At 46.9% G+C, this 14,617-nt stretch overlaps 1 protein-coding gene across 1 annotated transcript in view; it reads right to left on the reverse strand.

The window, feature by feature from the left end:
* TMEM131L (transmembrane 131 like) overlaps window positions 1-13,698 on the reverse strand; it is a 167,993-nt gene extending 154,295 nt beyond the window's left edge. The window contains 2 exon segments of the mRNA XM_045295801.1: window positions 12,406-12,449; window positions 13,669-13,698. Of these exon segments, the coding sequence (XP_045151736.1) occupies window positions 12,406-12,449; window positions 13,669-13,698 (74 nt within the window).
* Window positions 13,699-14,617: the final 919 nt, after the last annotated feature.

A 14,617-nucleotide genomic window follows, 5' to 3' on the forward strand; every position in this document is an offset into this window, starting at 1 on the left:
GCGCGCGCCCGCGCACACACACACACACACACACACACACACACACACACACACACACACCGTGCACTGGGGGCCCTGCTGCCAAGTGGGATGGGAATTCGCACCCTGGAAGTCCCCTTCAGTGTGGGAGGTGCCTGAGCTGCTTCCGCCCACCCACTTCTGGCAGAATTTTTAGTTAAACACATCTTTCAGTTTTCACTTACTTTATCCACTTCGTCATGCTCCAATAACCTATACACACACACACACACACACACACACACACACCCTCCATGCCCCACAGTGGGCGGGGCAGGGGATAAAATCAGGTACACACACCATCCTGTGCTGCCAATGGCCACTCCCATCCAATAACTGAGACTTTTTGTTACAGAGCCAAGGTTTCACGCCAGACTCACTTCCCTTATAATGAAGGAATTAGCCATTCCCTGAGAAAATTCCTCAGTTCTCTTGTGGAAACTGGCTGGGAGGCGGTGACCTGTTTACCAGAGGAGTATGTTGGACCCCAACAGTTGAGACACGGAAGCTCAACCTGGAACCGTACCCTCTACCATAAGCCATGACAGAACTGACAGAAATTGGATCCGTGAGCTGAAACCTGATACCATAGGAAGGAAACACGTGTAAATCCTAGTTTGCTAAAACCCTGGGCCAGCGTTGGTAAGCCCATACTAAAAATCACCCTCTGCCTTCCAACTTCCCACTCGCATGTCTCACCTAAGAAGACATTTCTGCCTCTCCCTCCTCAGGCGTCAATAAAAAGAAAGCACATTACGTTACTAAGCTTGGGGGCAGGGTCATGGTGGGGGGACAATGGGGAAAACGAGCGTGAGGAGGGCCGCACAGGTCAATGCCACCGAGCAGGACATGGCGAAATTGTTGGATGGGTGCATGTGTCCTTGGGTGCACTTCCAACAACCAAAAATAATACAGTATATTTTTAAAAAGGGAAGCCTACTTTTGAAATAGGATTTCTTAGGTGCCTCACCATCACCTGGCAGGTGTGCTAAAACACCTGCCGGCCAGGCCTCGCCCTTAGAGGTTCTGATTCAGCGTGGCTGGGCGGGGCCTGAGAACGTGCAGGTCTAACAAGTTCCCAGGAGATGCTGACTGGGCAGGGCATCTGCCCTAGCCCTCTCAGCCCACAGCCAGCTCCCCTGACTAACTCAGAGTCAAAGGCCCACCATCCATTTCCCTTCTCCCACAATGGCCGGGAGTCAGGGCCCTTGTGGTTACGTCAGCCCCGTGGGCAAGTGACACCCTCCCTGGGCTGAGCTGAGGATTGGCACAGGGTGAGTCAGTGAACTCCACCGATCTCCTGTGACAGGGCAGAACCGCCCCACAAGGTTTCTGTGTGGAACATAGTCAGGTCTTTGTCCCCAGGAGCCCATGGGCAGGGGTACAAACTGACGCGGGTTTAGCCATCTGTCACCTTGAGAGCTCCTTCTCAAGGGGGAGCGTGATGTGGTTAGGTGCCAGGGAGTCAGTTCCGACACTTCATACAGCCCATCTCTCAGGTGAGCAACGGACCCATTTGTGACCTGTGAAAACAAGGGTAACCTTGCTAAAGGGGAAGGAAGTGGGTCCTTTCAACATGCCTCCAAGGCCCTTGTGCAGCCCTGAGGGAGCAGCAGCCCACGGGCCACAGCACAGCAGGTAGGAAGAACCAGGCTCCCTGGCAAGGGCACCAACCTGCTGAATAAGCCAACCCCAGCCCCGCCCTGCCTCAGGTGACATAGCGCACATCCTTTACTGTTTGAACTGGTTGAGGCAGGGCTTTCTGTTATTTGAGCTGAACATATTTAATCACGAAGCAAAGGAAGCTGACAAGATAACACGCCGGAGTCCTAAAAGCAACTTCAAGGCCCATTATTACAGCAGCGCGTGTCCTACAAGGTAATCTGAAAATTCCTGATTTGTATTTTTCAGAAGCTTTGTGACCAAATGTCAACGGATGATTGGCACATGGAAATGGTGCCACACTACAGAACCTAGCTAGCTAGCTTATCAGTTGCCCTCCAGTCAATTCTGACTCATGGTGACCCCGTGTGTCAGAGCAGAACTCCGGGCCACAGGGGTTTCAATGGCTGACTTTCTGGGAGTAGACCACCAGGCTTTTCTTCCACCTCAGGGTGGACTTGAACCACCATCCTTTCAGTTAGCAGTTAACCCCTCTCACAACCCAGGGCCTGTCCCCCAAACCAAACTCACTGCCACTGAGTCAATTCTGACGGCCCTACAAGACAGGGCAGAACTACTCCTGTGGGTTTCTACAACTGTAACTCTTTACAGGAGTAGAGAGCTGCACTTTCTCCCCAAGAGCAGCTGGTGCTTTTGAACTGCTGACCTTTCAGTTAGCAGTGAAACATAACCCAGTCCAGCACCAGGACTCCTAGGGCCTATCTAGCACAACCACACCACTCACTGCCATCCAGTCGATGCTGACTCACAGTGCCCGGCTGTGGGTGTCCGAGACTATAACTGTTTATAAGAATAGAAGGCCCAGTTTTTCTCCCTTGGAGGTACGGGTGGTTTCGAACTGCTGAGCATGCGAATCGCAGCCCAACAGGTAACCACTACGCCACCAGGGCCCTTCTTGCACACAGTAGTATCTGGATATACAAAGAACAGAAGTTCCTTTTCTTCATCAGAGCCACACTTAGTTTTTTGGAGGGTTGCTCAGGGCCTTTTAACATACCATTTTAGGATATGTTAAAGAATGCAGGCACTTCCGCACAGCAATCCCAGAGCTGAGCTCTCTCTGGAGAGATCAGACTACCTGGTTGAAAAAGGGACTTTTCACACTTCAGATACATGACAGACAAACATACCCAGAGAGAGGGCAGTGCCTGCACTGCCACGTCACAGCTCTGACGTCTTACACAAGCGGTTATATCTTTCTATTAATTGCATTTTTGTCTTTTCATTAGCTTGTTTCTTCATTTGTAGCAACCACCACACATGCTCTTGGTGCACGGACAATGTAAGTAAAGGCACTTCAGAAACCATTAAAGCCCAATAAAAGGCAATGACTTAAATGTCATCTTTGACGGATTAGCTGGATTAACATGGCTTGACTTGAAGCGATAAACGACCAACCGTGACCCCAGAATTCCTTCTCCAAAAACTCACACCACATACAGTAGCTCTGCCAAAACTGTCAACTGGAACACTGTTTGCTTGGATCGTTATTTGAACGGAACTTCACCTACAGGGCAGCCCTGACTCCCGGCAGTGAATCTGGCTTCGGTTTTTCACCTGTTACAAATAATTTCAGGGCGGCAAAATGAACCACATCCACACGGTAGTCAAGCTTAGAGGCCAGTGGTGCACGAGCACGGTGCTGCCGTGAGGAATTATTCAGAATGCACATTTGCACATTTCACAGTGGACAGTGTGTGGGGGGGTGAGGTAGGGGGGACCAGGGGGGACCACAAACGCGTCCTGGACTTTTTTTGACTGGGGTTATTCTCAGTCACAACCTCGCTCACAGCAGAGGGCTCCTTCCAACATCTCCCCCATAAGAGATGTTTCGCTTTAATCCAATCTACTGAATAAGATACTTAAGACAGACTGCTAAAAGCAAAATTAAAAAAAAAAAAAAAGCAAAATAAATGGGAGAAAAGGTAAAAAATGAAGGCAGGGCAATAAATCCCCATTTCTCACACGGAAATGCCTGTTCTCCCCCACCCCTTTTGCGTTGTTAGAGAACAGAGGCCATGACATGAACATGGCCATCTTTCCGGAACTCGAATCTCACAAAGTTTTGGTGGGAGGGGGAAATCAGCAATTTTTAAAAGATTAACATTTTTCAGGCATTTTGAATTTTATTTCGATTTCCCAGAATTTTCGTACTTCAGCCAAATGACTCACCCTGCATTCCCGTCACTTGGAGCAGCGATGCTGAGAAGGGCACCAACAAGCACATCGAAACTTTTTCTCCACTCTTTTACAAGTTGGTTATAAAAGCCATTCTATAGCGATGGTCCCCACAACACACCCATTGGCACCAAGGTCTCTTTGAAATGCTGCCTTAACCAAAGCATCTTAAACTGTGGGTCATGACCACACACGGAGCAAAATAACAGAACTGGGGGGGGGGGACTGAAATAAACAGGACAACAGTAAAAGGTTTCTGAATGCTCATTGACTATAAAATAATTCAAACTCAAATGCATAACTAATTTGAGGTGTTTCTGGAAGCGCTTGTTCATGCGGCAAATTTCTCGGGCAAAAAGGGGTAGCCAGTGGAAAAGGTTTAAGAAGCCCTGCTGTAGGCTTCCAAAGGAGCCCTGGTGACACAGTGGTTACACAGTGAGTTGCAGTCCTCAAGGTCGGCAGTTGGAAACCACCAGGCACTCTACGGGGCTTTCTACTCCCAGATACAGTGACCATCTCAGAAACCCCCATGGGCAGTTCTACCCTGAGCCATAGGGTCACTAGGAGTCAGCATCGACTGGATGGCAGTGGGTGGGTGAGAGTGAGCTCTAGACTCCCGAGGTAATTACAAAGCGAAAACATTCTTTCGTTACATTTATTGGAGCAAAGTCACTATTCCTCTGGAGTCATATTTGAGAGGTGGAAGACTTAACAACTTACTCATAATTTAATGACAATTCATTAAAAAGTAGAGTAACAAGCTCCCAGGAGATGTCATTATCTTAATGCTGGTGTTCCCAGACAAAGAACCTTGCCTTGAGGAAATTATATTGCTCTTTCGAACCTTGAAAATCCTTAAATTCCACCCCCTTTTCGGCACTGGAAATCTTAGTGTCACAACACATCTGGGTGGGATCCATCTACAAAGGTACCTAGTTCCTCATCCCCCCTCCAAGCCAGGGGAGTACAGCACAATCTAAAGCAGGCTGCCCAGTGAACAACAGTAGCCGAAAACAACCGAACAGTGGCTCACCAGGGCCACCCAGGGCTCTCTGAAGATGTTAAGTGGGGTCCCAGTGGCACCCACCCTCCAAGTCCCTCTTCTGCTTATAGTGGTTTCTTCTGCTTGCTTGAATAAGTTTCTCACAGTCTTCCGTGGATCTTTTAAGCATGTTGTAATTTCCAGGGGCAAGTCTTGGGCCGATGGGTCTACCTGGGTCATTCTTCCAGAAGCACACCACACTGAAGGGATTCCAGTTATTATACAATATAAGTATTGTGTCGTGGTGGGAGCCCTGGTGGTAGACGGGTTACACATTGGACTGCTAACCATGATGACAGCCGTTCGAATCCACCAGCCGCTTCACAGGAGAAATATGAGACTTTCTATTCCCCACAAAGCACTACAGAAGCCCCGCAGGGGCAGTTCTGCCTTGTCCAGTTGGGTCGAGATGAGTCGGCATTGACTGCGTGGCAGTGAATTTGGTTTTCTTTGCATTGTGACTTGTGGACGACAGATTATCAGTCACGCCGCTGAGCGGCACAGGAAATGAAGCTAGGGCAGAGTTAGACTTGTAAGGTTAAACAACTTCTGTTAAAAAAAACTTTTAGTCTAAAATAATGTGTAGGGTGATCCAAACCCAGAGGTTGCTGGGCTGGATTCACAATATGTGCATATGCTAAACAACACTCCTTACCCCTAGGCCCACAAGACCTCAATTCTATTTTTTTTTTTCAAGGAATGGACTGTGCCGATGTATGGTCTAGATTAAATACACCTTGAATTATTATCCAAGGTTCAAAAACCGTTTTCAAAATAAACATACAAATTTTAATCACTCCAGATGCTAGGTGAAGTGAAAATTTCCATGGAGACCAAAACTAACCGTCTGATCCTATTGTACAGCTACCGCTGTTCTGCTTGATATCAGTTGAGGACCAAATGACCCCACGTAGTGTCAGAAAGCTTTACAAGGCATGTCACAGCCTAAAAAGGAATTTTATGGTTCGAAAACCATTTTACAACTTACTAAGAACTTCGCTTAATTTAAAGTCTGCAACATGCACCTGGGAATGTCCCCTCCAGTTGAGGTACCTGATGTGGATGCTGGGGAATAAACGCGGAGGGAAAGCCAAAACCTGGTCTGCTGAGAAAGGGGATTTCAGTTGTGCAGACTACGTGCCTGCCGCGGTGCTAGGTGAGCCCAGAATGCCGAGTACATTGGAACTACGGGGTTAGTCAGGTGCCAGGTGCAGAGCGAAGGAGACAAGTTTCCAAACACAGGGAGGTGAGAAAGAGTGTGGTGCAGGGCCTGGGTCAGTACCAGACAACCCGGCCATGCTCGGCAGTCTGCCTTTCTCCTGGAGCTAAATGGTTCCACACCAAAAAAGCGGCTTTGAAGAGAAGACATAGGAAATGCTGTAGGTTTCAGGGGCATCGCTCTGGGGGGAGGCAGGAGACCATCGGAAGAAGACCCATACATACCTGGTGACCCACTGGGGGAGTGAGAATCTGCAGCGTCAGGAGCAGCACCCCAATTTCCGTGTTAGGTGAATACGCACCACTGTCATTCACCATGAGGGAGGATGCGGGAGGAAGAATGGGTGGGGAGGGCAGGAAGGGAGTGGGGATGGGGATGTGGACGCCGCACCGACGTGCTCCGTTCAATACATGCTAACGTTTGCAGCAACTGAAGATTAAAGAGAAGGAAGAACTCCAGAGGCACAGGTGAGACACCTGGTCGGAAAGTCCCACAGCCCACATTCAACGTCCTCATCTGTATAAAAACCCAACCGCCCTGTCGGGTCTCCCTCAGGTGACGAGAGAGTGGGAGCGGGAGGAGGGGGCCAAGACGGAGCCACATCAACAGAGAAGGAACCTGAGGTTTGCTTCCAAACATCGCCTTCAATTTCTGGAGAACAATGAAAAGTGGAAAGCTGCTGTACCCCTGTGGGGGCCCTGAGACCCCCTTCACTGCCAACAGGAGGTTTTCCTAAAGAGTAAGTCATTTACTGTCTACAATTATATCTTTCAGTATGTTTCTGAAAGGTCAACGAGATTTGCTTCCAGTTCTGACTCTTAGGATAGGCTTATGGCCGACTTCAAGCTGTTTGGGGAGAACACATTTTATTGCTATTATGAATCAGTTGAGAGAATATGTGTTCTTAAAAATTAAATATTTTTAAAACAACCTTCCAGACACTGTCAGTAGTTAGTCCTTATTTATGACTTTTATAACCATTCTCAAAAGCTGAAATAATATACTATTCATACTCTGCCAACGCTAAACTTTCCATAATCTAGCCAATACGGGGAGGGGCTGTTTATCAGAACTGTGTGTACAGCTTCCCAGAGTGTCTCCAATTCTAGTAAGGGCTTCAGTCAGCTCTCCTTTGTGCTCATCACTGAAACCCCAGCAGCTGTCTTTCTCTCTCAGCAAAGGGACAGAATGGTGCTGATGCTTGAGAGCACCCAGGAGGGAAAATGGGGAGGGAGATGAAAAGGGGGAAGAAGCTTTTCAAATATTGCTTTTCTGGCCGTCAACCAGATACAATTACACAGCATCTGCAGAAGATGACGTCAAGATAAAAGACACAAAAAATGTCACTGGGGCCAATTATCTGAAAATCTTTCTTGAGTTGTGTTTGGAGAGCAAAAGGCAAGCTGCTCTAGAACCCTGCCCTGCAGGTTCTGGCCCTGCACTGGACAGGTATTGGAGTGAACAAGCGTGTTCCTCCCCATCTAAATTTCCCCCCAGGGCTGGAAGTCGGTGCCGCCTACCTTATTCCTAGAACAGGAGCATGTTGAGATTCTGTTTATGGTCAAGTTCACGTCTCGATTGGAGCATTGGTAGTGATTCCTCCATGAGTTCTTCCAGGGAAAATGAGCTAATCTCCAACATTTAAGTGCCTGCTCTATCGACTTCCAGTCAGCCTCACCACTCATTAAGAGCTGGCATTGTGAGGTAGTATTTAGAGTTCAAATCAGAAAGGGGTTTGGGAACTGTAGGTAAAGATGAATAACTTTGAAAACAAGAATTGAGGACATTAAGATAACAACGTCCTACAACCTACATTATATAACCCAAAGCATAAAAGGAATATCCATGCACCCATAGCAGTGGAAACCCTCATTCTGGGTTTGTCTTGAGTTTTTCTCGTAGTTAGAGAGGTTTATACGAGCTCTTGAGCTTTAGGAGAATTGAGAAATTTAACTTAAAAGATAAATCCTCAACTGTGCAGAAGATATGTAAGAGTAGTATTTAAGTGAGTAAGGTGTCGAAAAGCACAGTCCTTACTTTGAGGACTAAGGTGCACCTGACCAAAGCCATGTCTTTTCAATTGCCTCCTATGCATGTGAAAGTTGAACGCTGGTATAAGGAAGAATCGATGCATTTGAATGTGGTGCTGGTGAAGCACATCCAAAGTACCAGAGACTACCAAAAGAACAAACAAAGCTGTCTGGGAAGAAGTACAGCCAAAATGCTCCTTAACGGCAAGGATGGGCAGATTTCATCTAATATACGTAGGGCGTGCTGTCAGGAGAGATCGGTTCCAAGAAAAGGACATCATGCTAGGTAAAGTAGAGCGGCAGCAAACGAGGAAAGGCCTCAGTACGAAGGACTGGCACCCATGGTTTCAGCAGTGGGCTCAAGCATAGGAACAATCGTGGGGCCGGTGCAGGACCAGGTAGTATTTCGTCCTGTTGCGCACAGGCTCGCTCGGTGTTGGCATCGACTCCACAGCACTGAACAACAACAGGTCACCAATCACAGAACATTGCAGTTACACAGGTAAGCCTCCGAGAGAATTCCAGAATCCCAATTTTCAGAAAACAGGAATGAGGGTTTTCTAAGACCATCACCCCACCCATGTCATGTTCTCATTTTTATACAAGGGGGCTTCAGAAAGTCTGTGGAATTACAGATCCTAGAATTTTTCCATAAACGTTTTGAAGCAACTTTGGTATAGTAAAAGAAAACCGCTCTCAGCCAAAACAGTGCAAGAGAATGAGAGAGACTTGGAAGTCAGGTTGGAAAGAGCAGAGCAGTGAGGGAGTAAAAGCACAGTGAAACCCAGGACCGTTCGGTATCAGGAGAATAAGGCGCCACACTGGGGCTGATCAAACTGTGAACCAGAATCCATTAAGGAATTCTAAAATCCATCCAGTTGGCGTCAACTCACATTTTTTTTTAAGGAAACAGGATGGAATAGAAAATCCAAGTCCAGCTCAAGTAGTAAGAACAGCGCTGCTTGGGGAAATTTCACTTTTTTAATGAGCAAGTATACAAATACCCAAGGTGCATGTTCGAACATCCAGACGTGTGCGTGTGCACAAATCCGCAGCTGTCATAGAAAACTGAACTGTCATCAAAAAGTTTGAAAGCCACTGTCCCCAACCATTGAGGCCATCCCCATTGCCCCACCTTTCATGCTGATGAGCTGCAACTGCGTAAGAAGGATCAGTAAGGATAAAATCTGGTCCGGTCCCAACCCAACCCAATCCGTTTCGTGGAGTCAATTCCAACTCAAAGCATCCCTACAGGACAAGAGTGGAAGCCGCCGGGCTTCCAAGGCTGTGGGCTTCAGGGAAGCAGGAAGCCTCATCCACCTCCAGTGGAGCGGCTGATGGGTTTAACCACGGTCTCTGGCTAGTGATCTCACCGCTGCAGCATCAGGGCTCATGAAAAGATCTTCTAATACCTCTACATGGGCAGAAACTTGGAGGAGGGCTGAGGGAGAGGGGAGAAAAAAGACGCCAGCCCTACTTAATGTGAGAAATGCATCTACACAACGGGAGGCAAAAAATGATGCCCCGGCAATAAGGCGACCTAGAGGCTAAGCACCCGGCCCTGGATCTCCAGCCCTGGTCTTCCCGTATCACTCACACCCTCCACTGCCTACGGGCCATTTCTACTGGGACGTGCGAAAGCAAGTCTGAGACTTCCGAGGGAAGGAACAGAATCTTCTTTCCCTCCCACTAAATCCTGAGCTATCAAGGACATCATCATCTCCCCAGAGACAGCAGCCTAGCTCTAGCGGTCCTCCCTGGTTCCCTCCCTCTGCTCCACCCCCAAAACACACCTCAACATTTCCCATGCCCTCCCGGGGTCACGCCACCACAAGAGCCAGCATCACCATCAGCCTGCTGCCTTGCTTTGTTTTGGGTCCCATTTACCCAAAAAGAATTTCAACAAACTTTGAAACCTGTTTCACATAAGTTGTTCCACACTTAAAATTGTATACTGTGACCCTAAATCGTTAGAAATAATGCAATTTCTGGCACAGAGCATGTACTTACTGACTTCTTTTAACCAAACCCAAAATCACTTCCTAAAATACATTCAATGAAAAAAAAAAATACATTCAATGAATTGACCATCACCCATTTAAAACACACACACGAATACGCATAGCTGGATATTTTACACTGATCCTTTTTTCTTCTTGAATTCTTATTTCAATTTCCTGTTCCCAAGGGATCTTTATGTTCAAAGACCGTTGAAGCTACCGATATGACTTAAAATTTCAGAGTTCTTTGGTGTATGCTTGCTATATGGTTGCTCATATGACACAGGGTCTATGTTATTGTTCTACAGAATTGAGTTATTGTTACAATTTGTATTACTATACAATGATTAGGTCAACAAATTTAACACATGTTGATAGGTAATTAAACATGAGTAATATTTTACTGAAAAATGCATGCTGTAATGAGATGGACAGAGCTGTCTCCCCCCAGCCCCTTCACCAATCGGTTCCTGCATCGGTGAATAATCGTTACTTATTGGGTTCATTTCCCTTTTTCAGCTTTATTTTCTAATGGAAGCAACGAGAAAGCTTGTTCACAGAAACAGGTGTGAATGCAAGGAGTTTTATTTTTTCATGGTCTATCAGCTGCCAAATCAATTAAGTCCTCCTTCAATCCAATGGAATGAGAGATCTGAAAATCGGTTAGCCAGTGGTTCTCCACCTTCCTAACGCACAACAGGTCCTCATGTGGGGTGCCCCCGCCAACCCTAACATTATTCTCAAAGCTACTTCATCACTGTCATTTTGCTACTGTGATGAATCGGGCGACCCTGTGAAAGGGTCATTCAACCCCAAAGGGGTCACAACCCACAGGCTGAGAACCGCTGTGCTAGCCCACCAGCGTTAGGTCACTTTCTACTAACCCCAATATTTCAAACTGTTCCTTTGTCCAAAATGCCGACGGAGGTAGGTGAAAGGTGGAGAAGTGAGGTTGTGAAAGGAGAAGTTGAGACTGTTCACTTGCGAACGCAAACACAGCCTGGAACCTCGGGGGTAGGATGCCAATTCCTTAACAGTTATCTACCACTAAGAGTCTCTAGGTGCCTAACAAGAGATCACATCTCCTAGTCTGACAGCAACTAACCCAAAACTGCCCTATGGTCAAGGCATTCTCTTAAAAATACAATTGACTTTGTCCCCTGCATAAAACCCTCTAGCAACTCACCATACTGATAAAGAAAAGCTTCCTCCTTACCATGGCCTCCATGGCCCTTTGCCCACCCTATCTCAATACCCTACACACCACACTGGTCTACCTCAAGTTTCTGGACTGCTGCCAGCAATTCCTGCCACAGGGCCTTTGCACCTGCTATTCCCGATGCCCAGCATACTCTTTCCCTGCTTGCTATCTAGTTGCTCCTACATATCATCTTCTAGAATTCAGCAGGAATGTTACCATAACTTAAGAAAATCCTCAAGGAGCCCCTATGGTCCTGCTGGGTATGCAGTGAACTGCGAACTCCACAGTCAGTGGTTCAAACCCTGCCGGCCACGCTAAGGGAGAAAGATGTCTGTTCCTGGAAAGATTCACAAAGCCATACATGGGGTCAAGACTAGTCAGAATTGGCTCAGTGGCGGTGGGGTGGGTAAGAGAGACCTCATCTGACCACACCTATCTACATCAGTATTTTTGACCAAAAACCTCCTGCAGTCGAATCTATTCTGACTCATAGCAATCCTATAGGGCCGAGTAGAACTGCTTCATGGGATTTCTGAGGCTGTAAGCCTTTATGGAAATCGTCACCTGATTCTCCTACAGAGTGGCTATGGGTTCAAGCCAATGACCAATGCTTAACCCACGGAGCCACCAGGGCTCCCTTTTCCTCTGCCACAGGAATCTAATTCTGGACAGTTCTTATCATAAGCACAATGCCTTTGGTTACAGTAATGACATCCCCTCACCCCCACACGCACCCCACTACACACGACTAGTCTTGTTCACTATTGCACGTCCTGAACCCAGCAGGGTGTCAGACGCACAGTGGATGTTCATGAATATAAGGAAAGGCATCGGGGAAGGGGTTGTTTCTAACAGTTTCCTATATAACCATGCAGTCAAATCAAGAAATGTTCATCATTAGAGTACTGACCACAAAGCCATAAAGAAGGGTATAATGTAGATAATAATAGTAAATTTTAAAAAACAAACATACAGATAGATATCAAGACAGGAAAGTTTAATATGCAGGCTTCCGTGCCCATTTTTTTCCTTACCTCTGCTCTTGAGAATGCTCCCCCACATCCTCTTCAGAATCACTCTGTTGAAAAAGAACAAGCTTTAACAGTTGTCTCAAAGGAACAAAAGATCTCCAAAAGAAATAGTTCTTCACATCGCACCCAGGGGTGAAGGGCTTGTCAGGAACATATATATACCAGTGCCTGGTCCAGAGCAGGCATTCAGTAAAAAACGACTGAGTAAAAAAATGACACTAGTTAAAAAAAAAAAAATCACCAAGCAACCCCTTTGGGAGTCACTGTAAGTAATCCCAGGTGCTTAACAACAAGATCTTACAAAACCTCAAAATTAGTTTAACATCACTCCTCTTCAAGAGCCTGCCGTGTAATCATGAAATTTTCAAACACAAAAGTGGTGCTCTATTGGGCATCAGAATCCGCGAATTGAATACCTGCTATGTTGACATCAACATAAAAGGACAGACAATTTTATAAATGGCTTAAATATCACTCAAAAACTCTTCCAAATTCTTCTCCCAGACTCACCATGCTGAAATCTGAGCTTATGCAATACAACGTGAGGTAGAAAGAAGAAGTGCTTGGAACAGAAGCCTAAGAGCAAGGTGATGAAGGACCACGGCTGTGATGTGCCTGACAGACGTGTGCTCAAGTTGGACGGCATGAGTCTTCCTGAAGCTCACCGCCGTTCGCTTCAGAAGCCGTTTCTTCGGCTCCTCCTCAACTTCATATTATTGCCTGCCTGTACTTCCTCCCACCTGTAGCTGCCACAGGCCTCCTGGGTCCAGCCTCCACACCAATTCTCTTGGAAAGTCAATAACCGAAGTTAAAACCTTAAGGCCCAAACCCTTAAGCTCTCTTCTCATTCGATCACATTTGCACATACGTGGTATCAAACAAAATTCCAAACTCATTACAGCCAATCGATACCAACTCATAGTGGCCTTACAGGACAGGACAGCCCCTGTGGGTTTCCGAGAGTAAAGAGGGCCCCATCTTTCTCCTAAGGCGCGACCAGTGGTTTCGAACTGCGGATCTTTTGATGAGCAGCCCAATGAGTAACCACTACACCAGGGCTCCTATACTTGACAGGTGGAAATAGTTATTGATATCCTTGATACAGTATATATACTTCTATTTCTATGTATAGTTTTGTTCAGCACAGCACCAAGCCCAATGGCCAGCCCACAGTAGGAGCTCTACAATACTTGGAAGGTGAATGACTTACCATCATTCCAATTCTATTTCCAAATGCCGCCAGGATATATATACATATTGCCTCACCTGCAGATGCCCAGAATCAAAGACGGCCATGCAACCATTATCAACCTGGGGGATGGGGGGCATCACTGCCAACTACTGGCTTCTGTTGTAACTTGTCAGACAGTCTCCCTGACTCTTGAACAAACCGCAAGGCCACCTTGACCAGCCCTGCTCCAGTCATCTCAAACAGAGATTCAGTTCCCCGAAAATCAAACTGACAACCATGGAGTTGACTCCCTGTGAATAAGGGCCTGCAACTGTTTATGTGACTACAAAGTCCCCCAGTCTCTCTCCCTCAAAGAGGTTGGGGGTTTTGAACTGCTGACTTTTTGGATCATAGCCCAACACAGAACCACTACACCACCAGGACTCCTGAAGACCTACCCATGAATCTGATAGAGTCCTTTCTTCCCCATCCCTCAGCCCAGCTGAGCAGCCCTCCTGCTTAAAGGGGCAGACCTCTGGGGTTTTACATTCTCCTCCATTCAATTACCCTGCCCATAATGTGAAAGCAACCTTCCCCACCAGTAATCATTCACCTCAAACATGGTATGGACCGAGCAATCAAAGCCACTGTGCTAATTAATCCACTACAATGGCTCCCTAACTTTTAGTCAGATACACTCCAAGCTCCTAAACACAGAGGGTTGAACACAGCCCAACATCAGCCTTGACACTCAACCCCACCCTCTGTACAACCACACTCTAGCAAGTGACCTAACAATGGCAGGTTAAAGCACTGAATTGCCTGCATTGTGCGGCTCCAATACACACAGCTCCTTATCTTTCAATTCCTGCATTTCAGCACTAGATCATTATCTCATGTATTACCATCCCTATCTCACCAATAACACCAAGCTCTCAAAGACCTGAGACCAAGTCATGTCATTCTGCCACCCTTCAGCCCCTCCAGGCAGTGCCTCGGCCCTTACCCTAGTTGTTCTGACTCTGGTCTTTCAAGGACTTTCTC

Source organism: Echinops telfairi, unplaced genomic scaffold, assembly GCF_000313985.2.
Source record: "Echinops telfairi isolate 266 unplaced genomic scaffold, ASM31398v2 ScPeMD7_5868;HRSCAF=6743_1, whole genome shotgun sequence".
Classification (NCBI taxonomy): domain Eukaryota; kingdom Metazoa; phylum Chordata; class Mammalia; order Afrosoricida; family Tenrecidae; genus Echinops; species Echinops telfairi.